Here is a 20,290-nt window from a genome sequence, read left to right on the forward strand (position 1 = left end):
ATCCTTCTTGAATGTGTACCCCATTGGGCAGGTGGAAAAACCAAAGCAGGAATTGCTTGGAACTCCTACAACTCAAGTCAGCACAAAAGGGGAGAGGTGGAAAAAGATTTTAACAGATCTTTCGCAAAAAAGATATGAATGGCCAAGAAGCACATGAAAAGCTGTTCAACATCACTAGGTACCACGGAAATGCAAATTAAAACCATAATGAGATACTACTACAAACACGCCCACGTGGCAAAAACGAAAAAGCCCCGCAAATTAAATGTTCACCAGGATGTGGAGCAATGGGGACTCTCATACATTGTTGGTACAAGTATGAAATGACATGTTTTGGAGAAAGATCTAGCAGTTTCTTGTAAAATTAAACATATACCTATTCTTTGACCACTCCTAAATATTTACCTAAAAGAAATGTAAGCATATGCCTACAAAGAAACTTGTATAGCAGCCTAGCTCATAAGAACTAAAAACTTGAAAGAGCTCAGGTGTACATGGACAGGAGAGCAGATAAACTATGGTATATTCAGACAATGTATGACTACAGAAATGAAAAGACACACACTGCTGATACATGCAAGAACATGAATGATTCTCCAAAACATTCTTCCCATGAAAGAAGCCTTTTACAAAAAAAGTACACATACTATATGATGATTTCATCTATACGAAGCTCTAGAACAGATTAATCCATTTTCTGGAGAAAAATCAGAACAGTGGTTGCATCTGGAAGGCAGGGGTCACAGACATTGCCTGGCAAGGGGCATTAGCCAACTTTCAGGGATTTTCCAAACATATCTTGAAGAGTTACACAGGTGTATCCATTTGTTGAACTCAATGAATGTGCACCTCAGAGTTGAGCATTTCATTGTTTGTAAATTTTACACCAAAAGAAAAATGTAAACAGCTATGGAACTCTAGTTAATGATATGCATGCTGAACCATTTAAGGGGAAGTGTCCTTATGTCTGAAATTTCTTTGAAATGCATCAAAACATAAGATGAATTGGGGGAGATAGAAGCTGATATGTGATAAAACAAGTGCAGTAACATGTTAATAGTGGAATCTGGGTGATGCGGATACAGATGTTCATTTTAACAGGTATTCATCCTTTCAACTTTGTTGTATGTTTGAAATTTTTCATAATAAAAGGGTGAGTTATTTGAGGGTTTTGCAGTAAAGTTCTTGGCTAGGCTTAGGACAGGGCAAATAGAGACACGAAGCTCAGGGAGACAGGAGCCTGGCAGTGTGACCTTGCAAAAGTAATAATTTTTCAGTCTGTTTCTTCAACTATCACGGAGGCACAATGGCGGTCGGTATTATTAAGAACTTTGTCGTGGGGAAGGGGGGGTCCTCAATCCAGGTCCCAGCCACGCCACGTGCCCACTGCCCTTTGTGCCCTATCAGCGCCCCTTCACACCCAGCAGCCCTTCAAAGGCCTATCCTGGCAGTCGCTGTCGTAGCCGCACCCCGGCTTCCGGGACGGCACCGGAAGTCGCTTCTCAAACGCTCTTCCTATTGGAAGCCGGCCTTTCGCGGGGGCGGGGCCATTGGGAGGCGGAAACAGCCGAAGCTATGGCGGCGACCGCGCCGCTTTCTCTGCTGGTGCTGCTGCTTCTCGGGCCGGGCGTCTGGGGCCAGACGGAGCCCCCACGCGACAGCCTGCGGGAGGAGCTCGTCATCACCCCGCTGCCTTCTGGGGACGTAGCCGCCACATTCCAGTTCCGCACGCGCTGGGATTCGGAGCTGCAGCGGGAAGAAGGTGAGAAGAGGACACTGACGGGAGAAAGATATCTGTGGCACCTGCTGGGAGTGGGGTGGAGGCTAGCCTTGGGGGCGAGGACTGATCCTTGGGTGAGGTTCTGGTCCCTGGGCTTGGGGCCTGACACAGATGGTTCTTGTAGAAGGATGGGATAGTTTTTGAAGAATTCCGTTATACCAGTGAAGAAACTGAGCCCCGGAGAGGAGCAGTGACTCTTCCTGACTTCTAGTCCAGTGCTCTCTCTGCAGCTCCAGGCTGCCACTCTAAACATTTAGTTAAAACCCTCTGTTGACAACACTGATGATGATGCTATTGACGGTTACGGTTTATCGTGGGTGCTGGGCACGGTGATAAGTTCTGTGAATGGTTACAAGGAAGAAATTGGAGATATAGAGAGGTAAGGCACCTGTCCAAGATCACATCGCTTGTAAGTGACTGAGTCTGGTCAGGAATCTAGATTCCTCTGACCCCAGAACTGGGGTATATTGTCTCTTTGGGGTGGCTGAGAACCCTCCCTCCAGGATCATCACTCACCTGCACTTCCTTCTCCAGTATCTCATTATAGGCTCTTCCCCAAAGCACTGGGGCAGTTGATCTCCAAGTATTCTCTACGGGAGCTGCACCTGTCCTTAACCCAAGGCTTCTGGAGGACTCGATACTGGGGGACACCCTTCTTGCAGGCCCCATCAGGTGCAGAGCTGTGGGCCTGGTTCCAAGACACCGTCACTGAGTGAGTGCCCACCTTGAGGGCTGTGGCAGGCTGTGCTGGGAACATGGCAGGGCAGGTGGTGTCCTCCTGCTACTGCCCCTGGGGGCAGCAGTTCCATGGGGGTAAATATGGCGTTGGAAGTAAGAAATATTATGACGTAGTGGCATTCTTGGCTGAATATACTTCCTTCCCCTAATACTTCCAGACCTGAGGTAGCGTATGTGTATATCTACAGATGTAGATAACAAATATGTGAAGCTTACTTAGATGTAAGGCAGTAGGAAGCTGTGGCAAACTGGACAGCCTTTTAAAAGACATTCATTCACATAATAATAACAAAATGCCACAAGGGCCAAACAAAGTATATGTGGGCTAGAATTGGCCTACAAGACACCAGATCTCTGTATTAGAAAAATTGCTTTTATTTGCGGGGCGGAGGGAGGTGGTTAGGTACTGTGGTTGGACCACAGTATCCTCTTAATCCGACTGTGGGAAATCAGTAGCACGTGTATGATTAAAAAAAAAAAATTGGAGTCAGAATAGGGAGTGATGAGGCCTGTGGCAGAGCTTGGGAGGACAGCTGCTACTCAATCCTATGGATTGTTGCCACGTGGGAATAGGGGCCTAGGGTCATCAGATACTCTCATTTTTAACAAGTTACCAGCAATCTGGATTTTAATGTGAAAATTGGCAAGTTTAAGTATCAGCAAGTAATTAAAAAATTTAAGAAATGCCACATGGGTTAATGTTGTGCACGTCAAATGAAACATGGCTATGGTTTTGGGTAGAGCTTTCAGGCTTCCAGTTTGCAATCTTTATTTGAGGCCTAAGGATTGGAGCAATTGGAAAGCTCTGAACAGAGGACTATTGAAAACCCCCAGGACAGCTCTAAGGTGATGTCAAATGAGGAGCAAACCCCACAGTAGCCAAGGCTTCCTCTCTTGTCTGAACCCTGGCTTCTTTGCCTTTTGTCCCATCTGCTCTGCTGTCACTGTCTCCCCTCATAATTACCTATAATATGGAGGTGATGTTCAGAATTCTAGTTTTATTCTGTTATTAGTATAAAGAGCAAATCTGTTTTGGTATTTCTCTAAGAAAAAAGTCTAATTTAATTTGATGTTTCTGTGGGGTCCTAGAATGCTTGTTTTCCCTTGCTCAGTGAGCCTCTGTAGATGTAAGACTTCCCAACCCTGAGTGTAGAACCAGGACTCACCCAGGGTTTTCACAGGGAAGTATGTCGTTTTGCCCAGCTGAGCACACCTCAGGTTGGATCAGTGAGCTGATCTCAGCCTCTGGCGTGTGGGGCGTTTTGCATAGCATTGTGGGAGGTACGTGGGTGACCCAGACTTGCTCCCTGTCCTCAGGTTGCTCACAGCCTAGTTGAGGAGAAAAGATGCTTAGGACGAGATGCTGTTGCCACCCAGCCATTTCCCAGGAGGACCCTGGTGAGAGGCTCGGATGGTCAGAACTGCAGCAGCCCAGGAGGAGGCTGTGGTTGAGGAGGGTGGCAAGGCTTCCTGGAGGAGGGAACCTCTTCGAAGGGGAGCAGAGAGGAGTTAGGAGGGCATTACTAGGCGGGAGGAGGAACCACCCAAGCAGAGGCCTCTGGGGATGCAGGGGTGTCCAGAGGGGAGTGAGGAAGCAGACGCAGCCCTGGGACAGTGAGTGGGTTTGTGTCTCCGTTTAGTGTGGATAAGTCCTGGAAGGAGCTCAGTAACGTCCTCTCGGGGATCTTCTGCGCCTCTCTCAACTTCATTGACTCCACCAACACAGTCACGCCCAGCGCCTCCTTCAAACCCCTGGGGCTGGCCAATGGTGAGACAGCCTCCACGGCCCCTTCCTTCTTCCTGTTCCTCCTACCCAAACCTTTGCCTCCTTTCCCCTCTGCTTCCTTCTTCCTCAGCGGGGCCAGGTCATAAATCCCCTGGGTGTGCAGGCCCCAGAGGAGGGTTTCCCAAGACTCTGCTGTCTCCGCATTGCCTTCTCCCAAAGGGAGGAGGGTGTCCTCCCCGCTTCCCCCTGAGCTGACACTGTTAGGGCGGTGGTACTAGAGAGTATGTGTGGGTCCTGAGGAGGGGCGCCCCGAGAGCCTCCCCAGACAGGCTTCCATCTCTCAGGCACAGATCACTCCTTCCTGCGCTATGCGGTGCTGCCTCGGGAGGTCGTCTGCACTGAGAACCTCACCCCGTGGAAGAAGCTCTTGCCCTGCAGTTCCAAGGTGAGGCCAGAGGGGCCTCAATGTAGGTGGGAGCCCCAGAGAGTGGATGGAGTCGGCAGATGCCCCCTCACTGCCTGACAGATAACCTCGGCCCCATGCCCGGGTGCCCTGCCGTGTGGGACACTGACGTTTTCTCTCTTGCCACCTCCTCCAGGCAGGCCTCTCTGTGCTGCTGAAGGCTGATCGCCTGTTTCACACGAGCTACCACTCCCAGGCAGTGCATATCCGCCCTGTTTGCAGAGTAAGTCACGGGGAACAGGCGATGGGGGCCATCCAGGGGCTCTGAGAGAAGGTGCAGGTAAAGCACATAGCCCAGTGTCTACCGAGGGCTGAGCCAGTAGTCAGTGGGAGATGTGATGATGATGAGTCAGGGCACTGGCCACGCACCAAGGAAACCGAGTGGTTGCCTGGCAAGCATTCACTCAGTCTCCGTCGTGGTTAAGAGTGATAGCCATGCGGGTGCAGCTGCTAGCTCAGCCACTCACCAGCTGACTTGACCTTGAGTGAGTCATTTTAGTTCCCTGGTTTTCTCATCTGTCAAATGAGAATAATAGTAGTATCAGTTCCTCTGGTTGTCGGCGATGGTTCATCCCAGTGATGCGCGTTAAGCTGCCGGCACGAGGGCAAGTGCTCGGTAGTGGGTGGTAGCAAACTGATGGATGGGGAGGTACAGGATGGACAAGGGACTGAGTCCGGGTAGTAGTCCCTGGGGCTGTGCGGCTGGGGGAGTGGCAGGTCCTCACTGCTGCCTTCTGGCCCTCGTGGTAGGATGCACGCTGTGCCAGCATCTCCTGGGAGCTGAGGCAGACCCTGTCCGTTGTATTTGATGCCTTCGTCACGGGGCAGGGGAAGCAAGGTAAGCTGCCCACCCACTGCCAGCCCCACCCCATCTACGTGGAGCAGGCCTAGTCCCGCCCCTGCTCAACCCCTCTCTCTGCTCCTCAGACTGGTCCCTCTTTCGGATGTTCTCCCGAACCCTCACAGAGCCCTGCCCCCTGGCTTCGGAGAGCCGAGTCTATGTGGACGTCACCAACTATAGCCAGGTACTAAGACTAAGGCCTCCAGCCACACACATCGCCCCACCCCAGCCCCCAAGACCAGCCTGCCCCTCCGCTCGCTTCTCAGCCCTGCCATTGTGTCCCCAGGACAATGAGACATTGGAGGTGTACCCGGCCCCGCTCACCACGTACCAGGATGTCGTCCTGGGCACCCGGAAGACCTATGCAGTCTACGACCTGCTGGACACGGCCGTGATCAACAGCTCGCGCAGCCTCAACCTCCAGCTCAAGTGGAAGAGACCCCCAGGGAATGGTGGGTGGGAGGTGGGCAGCCGCAGCCCCCATAGGCTACAGAGGGTTCAGCTCGTGGGGGAGACTCACAGTCCTGCCTCTTCACCGCGAGGTAACAGGCTTGTGTTTAGACCTAGAACTCTTGAGTCAGACGTCCTGATTCTAACTCCACCTCTTCTAAGCTCTGTGCCCTTGGCAGGTTCCTAACCTTACTGCCTCGTCTTGAAAGCGGGGACAGTAATACCTAGCGGATCAGGTGAGGTAATTAATGGAAAACATGGAGGTCAATCATGCATTCATTCATTCAGTCAACAAAATTTTTTTTGAAGACAGAAGTACCCTGCTTTCGAGCAACATTAACATCTGATAGTTGAAGCAGGCATCAAACAATTGTGATTATGTTCAGTGTTACCAAGGAAAAATGTGAAATATCGTGAGGAGCACTTGGTTTGGGGGCACAGAGCTCGGCCTGTATAAGTACTTAGTAAATATTAGTAATTCTGTTATCATTGCTGTGGGTTGGGGAAGCCAGGGATGGTTCCAGAATGCAGGTTTCCCAGTTCTGAATGCAAAGCATTACCCCCTCCCCCTCCTTGGCTTTGAGACTCTGAACCTGGCCCAGGGAGTGAAGGTGGGGAATGATGCTTTTTTTTTTTTTTTTAAAGGAGTGGTTAACTGTTGACTTTTTTCTGAACAGAGGCCCCACCCACGCCCTTCCTGTACGCCCAGCGGTACGTGAGCGGCTACGGGCTGCATAACGGGGAGCTGAGCACACTGCTGTATAACACCCACCCGTACCGGGCCTTCCCCGTGCTGTTGCTGGACACTGTGCCCTGGTACCTGCGGCTGTACGTGCACACCCTCACCATCACCTCCAAGGGCAAGGAGAACAAACCAAGTAAGTGCCGAGTCCCGACCCAGCCCCCCACCTCCCCTCCAGGTCCCCCAAAGCCTCAGTTCTCAGCGTCATTCCGGAAGTGCCTCGGCAGTCTACACAGGCATCACGAGTTAGGAATAGTTTGAGAAATGGAAAGGGTAACCTCACCAATGCCAGATCTGGAAGTATTTATAAAGCCAAAAGAGTTAAACCACGTAGTTCTGGTGACTCTTAATAGGACTTGATAAGGGCAGGAGTTTCCATATCTTTTTCATTTGCTTCCTGGTGCTCTGGGCACATGTTTTTGTTTTCTGATGATTCATAGGCTCTTTCAGGTGGAGAATGGGTTAGCAAGAAAAACAGAGTACTGGAAACAAAGAAGATAACAGCTGGAATAGATGGTTTTGCTTCCTCGGGTGGGGTAAAGAGGTGTGATTTTTAAAATTTGTTTTTATTTTCTATTATTTTTCTAAGGAAGAGTTAATATTTACTGAGTGCTTTCTAAGAGATGCCAGGCATAGCACAAAAGCACTTGTTTTCGTTTGGAGTGGAGGGAGACTAGTAATACAGAAGACGACTTCCTAGGAAGAGGTTACAGCACATCCCAAACAGCTAGACTTACAATCTTCTCTAAACCCCTCTGTTGTTTACCATATTTTCAAGCCTGTGGTTAATAGTTTTACTTATTTTCATCTCCACTATCTGTACCACCTTCAAAATCTCTACTTCGAACATCCTACCAGTGTATTTTGTAGGATTTTCGGGGTTTTTTTGTTTGTTTCTTTTGTTTTTTTAACCGTTCGCTCTGGAAAATTTCAAACGCATACCCAAATGGAATAGTGTAATGAACCCCCCATGTACCCATTATCCAGCCTCAGCGGTCTCCAGCTTCATATACTATTTTTTGTTTGTTGTTGTTGTTGATGTCTTTCTTCCAGTTTTATTGAGATATAATTGACATATAGCACATTATAAGTTCAAGGTGTTCAGCATACTTATTTAACTTACATCTATCATGAAATGATGACCACAGTAAGTTTAGTGAACACCCACCATCTTGTACAGATACAGAATTAAAGAAATAGAAAAAAAATTGTTTTTTCCTTGTGATGAGGACTCTTAGGATTTACTCATAACAGCTTTCATACATAATGCACAACAGTGCCTATTATATTTACCACGTGGTACATGACATCCCTAATTCTTTTTTTTTTTTTCCTAATTCTTATCTTAGAACTCGAAGATTGTGCCTTTTGACTGCCTTCATCCAATTCCCCTTCCCCCTACCCCTCACCTCTAGTAACCACAAATCTGATCTCTTTTTCTATGAGTTCGTTTATTTCTTTATTTTTTAAATTTATTTATTTATTTGGCTGCAGTGGGTCTTAGTTGCGGCACGCGGGATCTTTGTTGCCGTGTGCGGGATCTTCATTGCGGCATGCAGGACCTTTAGTTGCGGCATGTGGGGTCTAGTTCCCTGACCAGGGATGGAACCCGGGCCCCCTGCATTGGGAGTGCGGAGCCTTAGCCACTGGACCACCAGGGAAGTCCCCTTTTTTGTTTATTTTTGAAGTATAATTGACCTATAACACTATGTTAGTTCCTGGTGCATAACATAGTGATTTAGTGTTTCTGTACATCTCAAAATCACCGTCATGATAAGTCTAGTTACCATCTGTCACCATACAAATATTATACGTAGTTATTGACTATATTCCCCACACTGTGCATTTCATACCTGTGATTCATTTATTTTGCAACTGAAAATTTGTACCTCTTACCCTCCCTCACCTATTTCTCTCCTCGCCCCCCAGCCTCTGGCAACCACCTGTTTGTTCTCTGTATCTCTGACTGTTTCTGTTTGGTTATGTTCGTTCATTTGTTTTTATTTTTTAGAGTCCACATATAAGTGATATCATACAGTATTTGTCTGATTTATCTCACTTAGTGTAAGATCCTCTAGGTCCTTCCACGTTGTTGCAAATGTCGAGATTTCCTTCTTTTTTATGGCTAATATTCCATTGTTTATATGTACCACATCTTCTTTATCCATTTGTCTATCGATGGGCACGTATGTTGTTTCCATATCTTGACTATTGTGAATAATGTTTCAGTAAATGTTGGGGTGCATATATCTTTTTGAATTAATGTTTTCATTTTCTTCAGATAAATACCCATGAGTGGAATTGCTGGATTGTATGGTCGTTCTATTTTTAATTTTTTGAGGACTCTCCCTGCTGTTTTCCATAGTGGCTACACCAATTTACGTTCCCAGTGCAGTGCACCGGGGTTCCCTTTTCTCCACATACTCACCAACACTTGTCATTTGTTGTCGTTTTTTTTTTTGTCTGCGTTGGGTCTTTGTGGCTGCACACGGGCTTTTCTCTAGTTGTGGTAAGTGGGGGCTACTCTTCATTGCAGTGTGCGGGCTTCTCATTGCGGTGGCTTCTCTTGTTGCGGAGCATGGGCTCTAGGCACATGGGCTTCAGTAGCTGTGGCTCACGGGCTCAGTAGTTGTGGCTTGTGGTCTCAGTTGTTGTGGGTCACAGGCTTCAGCAGTTGTGGCACCTGGGCTCAGTAGTTGTGGCTCGTGGGCTCTAGAGCACAGGCTCAGTAGTTGTGGTGCATGGGCTTAGTCGTTCCACAGCACGTGGGATCTTCCCAGACCAGGGCTCGAAGCCATGTCCCCTGCATTGGCAGGTGGATTCTTAACGACTGTGCCACCAGGGAAGTCCCTGTTTGCTGTCTTTTTGATGACAGCCATTCTGACATGTGTGAGGTGATAATCTCATTGTGGTTTTGATTTGCATTTCCCTGATGATCAGTGATGTTGAACATTTTTTTGTGTGCCTGTTGGCCATCTGTATGCCTTCTTTGGAAAAATGTCTGTTCAGGTCCTCTGCCCAGTTTGTAATTTTGGGTTTTTTTTTTTTTATGTTGAGTTGTATGTGTTCTTTGTATAGTTTGCATATTAACCCTGTATCGGATATATCGTTTGCAAATAGCTTTCCCATTCAGTAGGCTGTCTTTTCATTTTGTTGATAGTTTCCTTTGCTGTGCAGAAGCTTTTTAATTTAATGTAACCTCATTTGTTTATTTTTGCTTTTGTTTTCCTTGCCCGAGGAGACATACCCCCCAAAATATTGCCAGGTCAAAGAGCATACTGCCTATGTTTTCTTCTAGAAGTTTTATCATTTCAGGTTTTACATTTAAGTCTTTAATCCATTTGGAGGTTTTTTTCTGTATATGGTGTGAGAAAGTAGTCCAGTTTGATTCTTTTGCATGTAGCTATCTAGTTTTACCAGTACCATTTATTGAAGGGGCTGTCTTTTCCTCATTGTATATCCTTGCCTCCTTTGTCATAGATTAATTGCCCATATAAGTGTGGGTTCATTTCTGAGCTCTCTATTCTGTTCCACAGCTTCCCATCATTTTTGTTTCATCTCTCCCTTTATTTATTGGTTTGGTTATGTTTCTAGACATTGTATCAATTCACCTTTAAATACTAAAGTGCACAAATATATAATCTATCATTGTCACTCCTGTTTCCCCAGTGTTCTTGAAAATAATTTTATAGTTGGTTTGTTTGAATTGGACCAAAGTAACCTCGTCACATTACATTTGCTTGATATGCTCTTAAGTTTCTCTCCCTCTCTTTTTTAAGGTAATAGACTTTTAGGTTTTAGGTTTATAGAGAAGTTGAGCAGAAAGTACAGGGCTCCCGTATACACTCCCCCTCACCCCCATTTCCCTTGTTATTCACGTCTTGATTAGTGTGGTACTCTTAAATCTCCTTTAACCTATAAAACAGTTCCCAGGCTTTTTTTTTTTTTTTTTTAATTTATTTGTTGGCAAAACTGGGTCATTTGTTGTATAGGATGTTCTACATTCTGGATTTGCCCGTGTTTAACATGTTCCCGTCCCTTGTGTATTCTTGAGTATCAGTGGTTAGATTTAGAAATTTGATTAGATTCAGGTCTTATATTTTTGGCAAGAAAACTTCCCAGGTGGTTCTGTGGACTGCCTTTCGCATCACGTGAGGCACCTGATGTCTGGTGGCCCAGTTTTCATGATGTGAAGATGGATTAGGTTGAACACGTCCTGGGATGGCGGCTGCCCTGGAAACACCTTTTCCCTTTTCTGCGATCCTCCTCCCTCCTGTGAGCCTGCCTGGCTTCTGTGATCCAAAGCCCTCCTTCTGGGCACCCCGATCCAGACCCCAAGGCCTTGATAGGTAGGGATGAGAGGTGCAGGTAGTCTGAGCCCAGGAAAGAGCTATGGGTGGGATTTCCCTGGTGGCGCAGTGGTTAAGAATCCACCTGCCAATGCAGGGGACACAGGTTCGAACCCTGGTCCGGGAAGATCCCACATACCGCGGAGCAGCTAAGCCCGTGCGCCACAACTACTGAGCCTGCGCTGTAGAGCCCACGAGCCACAACTACTGAAGCCCACGCGCCTAGAGCCCGTGCTCCGCAACAAGAGAAGCCACCTCAATGAGAAGGCCACGCACCGCAATGAAGAGTAGCCCCCGCTCGCTGCAACTAGAGAAAGCCTGCGCACAGCAACATAGACCCAATGCAGCCATAACTAACTAACTAACAAAAAAAGAGCTATGGGTGGCCCCTACCTCTCCCCCAGGTTACATCCACTACCAGCCTGCCCAGGACCGGATGCAGCCCCACCTCCTGGAGATGCTGATTCAGCTACCGGCCAGCTCGGTCACCAAGGTCTCCATCCAGTTTGAGCGGGCGCTGCTTAAGTGGACCGAGTACACCCCGGACCCCAACCACGGCTTCTACGTCAGGTGGGCTCCCCGACCTGCTGCCCCCACCCTCCTGACCCACCCTCTCTGCCACTTACCCTTGATAGAGGAGCCGTGAGGAACACGGCTCACAGAATATCTGTCTGCTTCTCTGCAGCCCATCTGTCCTCAGTGCCCTCGTGCCCAGCGAGGTGGCCGCCCAACCCGTGGACTGGGAAGAGAGTCCCCTCTTCAACACCCTGTAAGTGTGACCTCAGCCGTGACACCAGCACAGAGTATCAGGTTCCTGCGGGCTGGGCTGGGGCTACATGCTGCCTCTTCCAAAGTAATGAGTGGGTTCCCTCAGTCCTAATTAAAACCCTAGTGGTCTCTAATATTTGTACAGCCTTTATGGAATGATCCTAAAGAGCTTCTAGGAGAATCAATAGGTGAGAAGCGCAGTATGTATAGCCCAAGTTTACTCATTATTTCCCTTAACAAATATTTAATTGAGCACTTACCAGATGCCAGGTACTTCAGAGAGCACCATGTGTACCACAGTAAACAAAACAGACTTGCCCCTGCCCTTCCTGTGCTCAGTCTAGAGGGGAGCTGCTAGGGTCACTGGGGAGTAGTCTGGTGGGTCATTCAGGAAGGCTGCTTTGAGGAGATGGCCTTTAGGCTGAGACCAGAAGGCTAAGGAAAAGGCAGCCAAGTGGAGGCAGGGCCCCTTCCCTCTCCCTCAGCACCGGAGCTGCTGTCCTGTGATCAGATTTCTGTGTTGAGCTTTGAGGCTAAGAAGGCTTTGAAAACCCTTACTGCCAAGACTGGCCCAGTGCGGTCCGAGGAGGGGGTGGCGAGACGGCGCGGGGTAGCAGCCGGTCCAGCCTCACCTCTCCCTCCCAACCCCCAGCTTCCCAGCCTCCGACAGCTCCAGCTACTTCGTGCGGCTCTACACGGAGCCACTGCTGGTGAGCCTGCCCACGCCGGACTTCAGCATGCCCTACAACGTCATCTGCCTCACGTGCACAGTGGTGGCCGTGTGCTACGGCTCCTTCTACAACCTCCTCACCCGAACCTTCCAGATTGAGGAGCCCAGCAAGGGCGGCCTGGCCAGGCGGCTGGCCAACCTCATCCGGCGCGCCCGAGGCGTCCCCCCGCTCTGAGGCGCGCCCTCCTCACAGCTGGGCTGCTGCTTCTCTCCGAGGTGGGTGGTGACTGACCCCCAGGGCTGCTTCTGCCGCGTGCCCTCCCCCGAGGCAGTTTTTGAACCAGGCTGACCCCTGGATTGGGCCAGGGCCTCAAGTGGCGCTATCAGGACGGTAGCCACTAGCCAGATGTGTGTTTGAATTGAAATTAATTGAAATTGAAAGTATACTTCCTCAGCCGTACTAGCCCCATTTCAAGTGCTCGGTAACCAAAAGTGATCAGCAGCTGCAGTACTGGGCAGCGAGGACAGATGTTTCCATCACTGCAGAAAGTTCTGTTATACGATGGCCTGGATAATAGGATGTGCTGAGGAATTCGTATCATGCGGTAGGTGGAGTTCACTGGGTGTGGAATAAAAAGTGCCTGTTTCCTTGGTTCTTTGCCTCCTGTCCCTGAGGCCTGGGAAGAGCTGGGGACTAGGGCGTGTTTGCTGGGTGCCTGAACAGGACCTCCTACCCCATCCCCTCCTCCCCACCAAAGAAACAACCAACCAACCAAATAAAATTCCCCTACCTCCTCCCACCCCTGCCAGAAATTCCTTCCCGTCTCCTGCTTCCCTCCCCGCCCACCATGTCTGACTGTAATTCCCAGAACTCCCTGGGTTTGGCTGGGAGTGTTTTACATCAACATTTCCATGACCATGAAAATGAATCATCCTGCGCCTTTTAGGAGCCCTGAGAACCAGTCCCCATCACCAAGGGTAGGGCTGGAGTGACGGAAGAACTCCGTGTGGTGGTTTTCCAACCAGACTGTGTATTAGAATCATCTGGGGCTCTTGTGAAATAGTGCAGATTCCTGGGGTCCAGACCCTGTGAATTCAGTCGTTCTGGGTGTAGCCTAGACTTCGAGTTTTTATGTTTTTATCAGGCTCCTCTGGAGCTTCTGTTGCAGGTGGTCCTTAGATCACCCACAGGCTTTGAAGCCCACCCCTGCCTACCTCTCCTGGTTGTATAACCCTGGATTCCTGTAAAACAAGTCCTTAGGCAGATGTCTGCCCTGCCCCCATCGTCTGTCTCTTCTTCTTACACACTTGGCATCAACTGTATAAGCTACTTGTGGTCTGCCCCTCCCTCCCCCAGTTCTCCCATCATAGTGGTCTGGTGAATTGCCCATCAAACAGAATGCCCTGCTCCACCAACCACATGCCCCCCTCAACTGCTAGGTTCACTCTGACTTACAAAACCAGGTGAGATGTTCCTTCCTCCAGGAATTCTTCCCTGATACACCGAGCTGCTGTGTGCCCCTCCCCTCCTTGGACTTAGCTTTCATGTTCCTTATCACCCTGGCTGTTACTGTCCTTTAACTTCCATTAGACTAGGAGCCTCCTGGAGGCACAGGGGCTGTCCTCCATCTGGACCTGACTGCACTCAGGACAAGTTGTAAGTGCTCAGTCAACAGACGTAAATGTATGAATGGGTGTGGGCTATTCTGGCTTGGGGTCTGGGGTCTAGAGGTAGGGATGGGTAGGGTGAGGGGCTTTCTAGAAACCCCACAAGTGTGAGTGCAGTCTTTAACACGGTAGGATTGGTCATGTCTGTACAGCTAACATAGATGGGGCTGTTCAGGTTACCTCTGAAGGTTTTCCAAGAGCCTCTAGAACATACAAACGACGTGTGTGTGTGTGTGTGTGTGTGTGTGTGTGTGTGTGTGTGTGTGTGTGTGTGTGTGTGTGTGTGTGTGTGTGTGTGTGTGTGTGTGTGTGTGTGTGTGTGTGTGTCTAGGAAGGGAGGTGATATGAGTGAGCTAGTCCAGACCATGGGCAGAGATAAGAATGCAGGTGGGTAGATAAGGGAAGTGGTCTTGGCTGCCTGCGTGGAGCAGGGTGTCTGCCAAGTCAGAAGAGCACAGAGTTGTGGCCTAGCTGCCTTTTATTCCCCCAGCCAAGTCAGTACCTAGAAATGCCCTCCACTACCATGTCTTATGTAATCTGTGTATAGACAGCACCCCATATCTTTAGTCTAGACCGCCTCCCTGAATTCCAGATTCATTTACCCAGCTTGCCATCTCCACTTGGATGTCTAAAGGCATCTCAAATTCAATATCCCCAAAACCAAACTTCTGATAATCTCCACCCCCACCCCAAACATGCTCACCCATCGTCAGCTCATCTTTGCTAATGGCAGCTCTCATCATTCCAGTTGTCAGGCCAGAAACCTTGACTCATCCTTGATCCTTCTTTTCATTCCCCATTGTGCTCTGTCAACAAATCTGTTTGCTCTCCCTTCAAAATAAATGCAGAATCCAACTCCTCTCCACCACCTCCACCATCAAGTTATTCATGAGGTCTTCCTGGCCAACCCGATTTTAAATTGCTGCTCCAGCTACCAGCTCACCACTTGCCTATCTTGTTTTCCTCTGTAGCCCTCACCACCATCTAAAGTGCTGTGTGTCTTACTTATCTTGTTTATTAACGATTACTCTCTGTAAGGGCCAGGATTTGTCTTTTGTAGCTGCAGTGTCTGGAACAATGCCTGGCATGTCGTTAAGGCTACCCTCGCGCTTATCTTCTAGAGCTCAGTCTCTGGTAACAGTTCAGAACACGAAAGAGAGTGGGGAAATAAAGAGAAAAGCATGCCCTTTGTCTCAAATATATATGTACTCATGTCTATTTAATTTAAGTATTTCAGGCCTTTGATAAAGCCCAAGGGTCCATTCAACTTTTTTTTTTTAAGATTTTTTTTTGATGTGGACCATTTTTTTTTTTTTTTAGTCTTTATTGAATTTGTTACAGTACTGCTTCTGTTTTATGCTTTGGTTTTTTGGCCGTGAGACATGTGGGATATTAGCTCCCAGACCAGGGATCAAACCTGCACCCCCTGCATTGGAAGGCGAAGTCTTAACCACTGGACCACCAGGGAAGTCCCAGTCCATTCAACTTTGGGTTCCCACTTTGAGCCTGGGGCAAGGCTGGCTACTCAGCATGTCCTTCCTGATGTGATTTCACATGATCTAGATTGGCTCCTGGGCAATAGGATATCTGAAGGGGATGGAGGTGGGAAGGGCACACCAAGGGAACCAGTGACATCACCAGGACAGGGATCTAGCCTAGGGATTCCAGGTTCTGGCTTCTAGTATTGCTCTTTGACTTTGGGCAACAGTTTCCCTTTCTTTCTTTCTTTTTTTTTTTTTTGCGGTACGCAGGCCTCTCACTGTTGTGGCCTCTCCCGTTGCGGAGCACAGGCTCCGGACGCGCAGGCTCAGTGGCCATGGCTCACGGGCCGAGCCGCTCCGCGGCATGTGAGATCTTCCCGGACTGGGGCACGAACCCGCGTCCCCTGCATCGGCAGGCGGACTCTCAACCACTGCGCCACCAGGGAAGCCCAGCAGTTTCCCTTTCAGCAAGAGGAAGTGGTTAGATTAGACGCAGGACAGGAGGAGACAGTTACAGGGGGTGGTGGGCATGGTGGTCAGGCAGACCTGTCTGGTTTTCAAAAATGTATATAAGAGTGGAATATTATTTAGTCTTTAAAAGGAAGGAACTTTTGGGAATTCCCTGGCTGTCCAGTGGTTAGGACTCCGTGCTTCCACTGCAGGGGGCACAGGTTCAATCCCTGGTTGGGGAACTAAGATCCCTCATGCTGTGCGGAGCAGCGAAAACAAAACAAAAACAAACAAAACAAAAACCAAAAAAGGAAGGAAATTTTGATACAGGCTACAACATGGATGATGCTAGGTGAAACGAGCCAGTCACGAAAGGACAAATACTGTGTGATTCCACTTCGCTGAGGTTCCTAGAGCAAACTCACAGAGACGGAAATTAGAGCTGTGGTGTCCAAGGATTGCAGGGAGGGGGAAGAGGAGTTAATTTTTAATGGGTACAAGTTTCAGTTTGGGAAGATGAAAAAGTTCTGGAGGTGGGTGGTGGTCACGTTAGCACAACAGCGTGAGTATACATAATGCCACTAAGTTGTACACTTAGAAATGGTTAAAATGGTAAATTTCATGTTGTATGTATTTTACCACAATTTAAAAAATATGTATAAATTTCATTTTTCCAGTATCCCTCTGGGTGGAGAGGGGAGTGCCACGCTAGCTGGCCAAGATTCCCTGAATTTCCACCCCTCTCCACACTGCTCCAGGCCATGGTTCCTGCTGGACAGGAAGAACCTTCTGGCTCATCCTGCAGCCCCGGGCAGGAAAGAGCAGCAGGCCAGGATCTAGGGACAGACACTCAAGGTCCCCAAATTTCCATTCAGTCTGGCTTGCGTGAGGACCCCTGGCGATAGGGGAACTTGTGTCCTCTGTCCTCATCTTCATTCTGGGGACACAGGGCAATGCGGGTCTGAAGGAGGTTAGGGGTGGGGGTGATGCAGGTTTGATTGCCCCTGTGGCTGTGAGCAGTTTTGGAGGACAGGCCCAGGGCCCTTGTAGGAAGGCTTCAGGTCACATCAACTTTGAACACTTTATTGACTCAGTCCCGGAGGGTTACAGGATGGGCTCAGAGCAGGGCCTCTGCGCAGGAATGGCAGCCGAGCCAGCTTTCGGTCAAGGCCTGGGAACGTGCAGGTATCACCTTCAGCTGCTCTTGACCTTGGTCTCTGTAAGGGAGATGACAGCCAGCTCCCTATTTGGCTGGCCTGTTGGCGACCTAGAGCCAGAGCCATCAAGCTGGACTCCTTACCCAACCCCTTCAACACCCACCAACCTGGGGGCCTCCTCATTTCTGTCACCTCCCACCGTGATCAGTGCTACAATCACGTTCATCACCTCTGTCAACAGGATCCCCCCTGTGAAAGTTACATTGCCGTCTTCACCTTTACCAGCCCCACCATGTATTTTAAAAGGGCTTACTGCAATAACCAAGCTTCCTTTCATCTTTACTATCCATGCCACCATCCACCGCAGCCTTACTGTCTACACCTCATTACCACCATCACCAGCCCACGGTGACCCATCTCTTATTCCCATTATTCCCGTCATCACCAACTTCCATATTTACATGATCATCTGAATCACTGCCAGCATCCTCGACAACACCACCTCCCTTCACATGCCCAGCATGCTGTCACCTCCATTACTCCTCCTGTTTCCATCAGAGGACTCACCAGGGGGTTTGCAGACCCTCACACAGATCTCTGTGGTCTCAAAATTGTTGGCATTGCCCTGACAACCACCATAGGTAAAGGGCTCACACTCAATGGACGTAGAGTTGTAGAAGTATCGGTGCAAAGAGGCTTTGCAAGGGCCCCTCACTGCGGGGAGCTGGCAGAGGGCAGGGGGAGTTTGGAGCAACTCCTGGGAAGCCTCTTGCTGAAGATTGGCTGCAAGGTAAAGGAAGAACAGGATTGTCACTTATGTGTCCTTTTAAAGAACTGATGAGTATTTTTCCCCCAGCATTTATTCTACACCAAGTACCCTCTTAGGTGTTTGCTATACTTGCCATTATTTAACCTAATGGAGAGGATATTACTGTCCCCACTTCACAAATGAAGAAACTGAGGCTCGGAGAGGTTTGGTAATTTCCCCAAAATCATAAGACCATAATTTCCCCAAAATCATATAGCCTCTCATAACTTGACATCAAGATGTTTGTTGTAGATTTGTTTATAATTGCAAAGAATTATAATTTGGAAAATATGTAAATGTTCACCAACAGGGGATCCATGGGCCATTATGCAGTCACTAAAAAGCATAGTGTTGGGACTTCCTTGGTGGTCCAGTGGTTAAGACTCTGACTTCCACTGCAGGGACACTGGGGAAGTTAAATCCCGCATGCTGCAGAGTGTGGCCAAAAAACAAAAGCATAGTGTTGATCTATACGCATCAGCATGGGGAGAGGTCCATAACTTTTGTTGAATAAAAAAAACAAATTACAAAATAGGAGATCTGGTATGATCTGCGGATGTAAAATATATGTATAAACCGGTAGAATGATGACATGAAAGTTGTTCACCAATATATTTAGGGTAGTTATCTCTGGGTGGTGGAATTTGAAGGGATTTTTATCTTCTAAAAAAAATTTTTTTTTTGGCTGCGCCACGTGGCTTGCGGATCTTACTTCCCTGATCAGGGACGGAACCCGGGCCCATGGCAGTGAAAATGCCAAGTCCTAACCACTGGACTACCAGGGAATTCCCTAAAAATTCTTTTTAGTATCATTTGAATGCCAGTGAACAAGTATCATTTTTTATAACTAGGAAGAAGATATTTACATTAAATAATCTTAAATATCCATGAGTAATCAGCAAATAAGGAAACTGGCCTCTTTTACTGAATCACTTGTTATTTTAACTCCTAACTACATCCAAGTCCAGTTATCACACAAAGGAATTTATCAAACCCTTACACACACCCTCCCTCAACAATTAGCCTTGGACACTCAGGACTTCTTATGGGATGCAACAAACTCCACTTTGATAATTACACTTTCCCTAATAAGGACAGCATCCCTCACACAAATAAGCACGTGGGTCAACTCACCTCTACCGAACCATTTTGTGCATCTTCACTGCGTGTGACACTGACTGTGCTGAATATACTGGGAGAAACTTAACCCAGAATAGGGAAGAGACTATTCTAGGAAGGGAATTCGAGACCTTCTGTTAGGCAGCAGTTCTCAATCTTGGTTAGAATATTAGGATCTCTTGGGGAACTTTAAAAAAATGTCCCAATGCCCAGGCTTCATCCCAGACCAATCAAATCAGAATTTCTGAGTGTGGGACCCAGAGACTCCTCAGGGGACTTCAGTGTGCAGCCAAGTCTGAGAATCTGGCCTCATTTTCAAAGCAGTATGAACATTTATTTTCTTGCTTAAGAATTCTAGGGAGTAGGATTCTGGAGAGCAGGATTGTTGGCGCTATGTAAAACAGGGGACCCACTTTTTAAACTTCATACATTTACATATGGTTTGTCTTTAACACAAACATGTGTATTGCTTTTTAAGAAAAATTAGAATTTGGTGAAGATGTCACATAGACACCGGGGAGGTCTGGTCCCACATTTTCCTGAGACCAGATGGTGACCCTATGGGAGCCCCTTCCCATACCTAGGCCCTGGTTTCCTCCTGAGGGGGAAGTGACCAGGTGGCCTCTTGGATCCAGCATCCTCCCACCCCATAGGCTATGATCTCAGGGACCCTTTTCCCAACCCCTCAGCTCACCTGAGGTCTTTCCTGAGCTGGCCAAGCCCACCAGGCAGAGGGTGAGGCAAAGGGCAAGGAGGCGGCTGAGCTTCATGGTGTGAGTAGCTACTTGTTCTGGGCTGAGGCTAGGAGGCGGGAACTTATATCTGCAGCTGAAGGAGAAGGGGTCCTCTTCCCCAGGGCTGAGGGAAGTACTCGCTTTCCATTACTTGGAATAGGAAGCACCCTGGGCAAGGGGTGTGGGCTGGAAGAACTGGACTTCTTACCTGGAGGCTGTGCCACTGGCCTTGGATGGGCTCTTCATGGCTATTGAGCAAGTCCCCTAAGACGGTGCTTCTGTAGCATCCGGAACGCAGTCCCCAGCCTCATGTACTGCAGACTTGAGTCTCTGTGACCTTGGACTG

General features: G+C 48.4%; 2 protein-coding genes across 4 annotated transcripts; one reads left to right on the plus strand and one right to left on the minus strand.

Moving 5' to 3' along the window:
• Positions 1-1,525: 1,525 nt before the first annotated feature.
• PIGT (phosphatidylinositol glycan anchor biosynthesis class T) lies at positions 1,526-13,181 on the plus strand. 2 transcript variants are annotated; one of them, XM_067708250.1, is made up of 12 exons: positions 1,526-1,762; positions 2,315-2,492; positions 4,159-4,286; positions 4,589-4,689; positions 4,844-4,930; positions 5,458-5,545; positions 5,635-5,732; positions 5,835-6,000; positions 6,676-6,876; positions 11,464-11,659; positions 11,775-11,858; positions 12,510-13,181. In XM_067708250.1, the coding sequence occupies exons 1-12, from the start codon at positions 1,576-1,578 to the stop codon at positions 12,760-12,762; spliced, it is 1,767 nt and encodes a 588-aa protein (XP_067564351.1). In that variant the 5' UTR covers positions 1,526-1,575; the 3' UTR covers positions 12,763-13,181. The 2 variants fall into 2 exon arrangements, with proteins under 2 accessions (XP_067564351.1, XP_067564352.1); XM_067708251.1 differs by having other exon boundaries at positions 1,527-1,762; positions 11,494-11,659.
• A 2,317-nt stretch (positions 13,182-15,498) lies between these two features.
• LOC137207897 (early lactation protein-like) lies at positions 15,499-20,288 on the minus strand. 2 transcript variants are annotated; one of them, XM_067708259.1, is made up of 4 exons: positions 20,153-20,288; positions 19,905-20,068; positions 17,851-18,066; positions 15,499-17,343 (listed from the first exon to the last, which is right to left on the minus strand). In XM_067708259.1, exons 1-4 carry the CDS (start codon positions 20,188-20,190, stop codon positions 17,321-17,323), a joined length of 441 nt encoding a protein of 146 aa, XP_067564360.1. In that variant the 5' UTR covers positions 20,191-20,288; the 3' UTR covers positions 15,499-17,320. The 2 variants fall into 2 exon arrangements, with proteins under 2 accessions (XP_067564360.1, XP_067564359.1); XM_067708258.1 differs by having other exon boundaries at positions 15,499-18,066.
• Positions 20,289-20,290: the final 2 nt, after the last annotated feature.

Source organism: Pseudorca crassidens, chromosome 15 (assembly GCF_039906515.1).
Source record: "Pseudorca crassidens isolate mPseCra1 chromosome 15, mPseCra1.hap1, whole genome shotgun sequence".
Classification (NCBI taxonomy): domain Eukaryota; kingdom Metazoa; phylum Chordata; class Mammalia; order Artiodactyla; family Delphinidae; genus Pseudorca; species Pseudorca crassidens.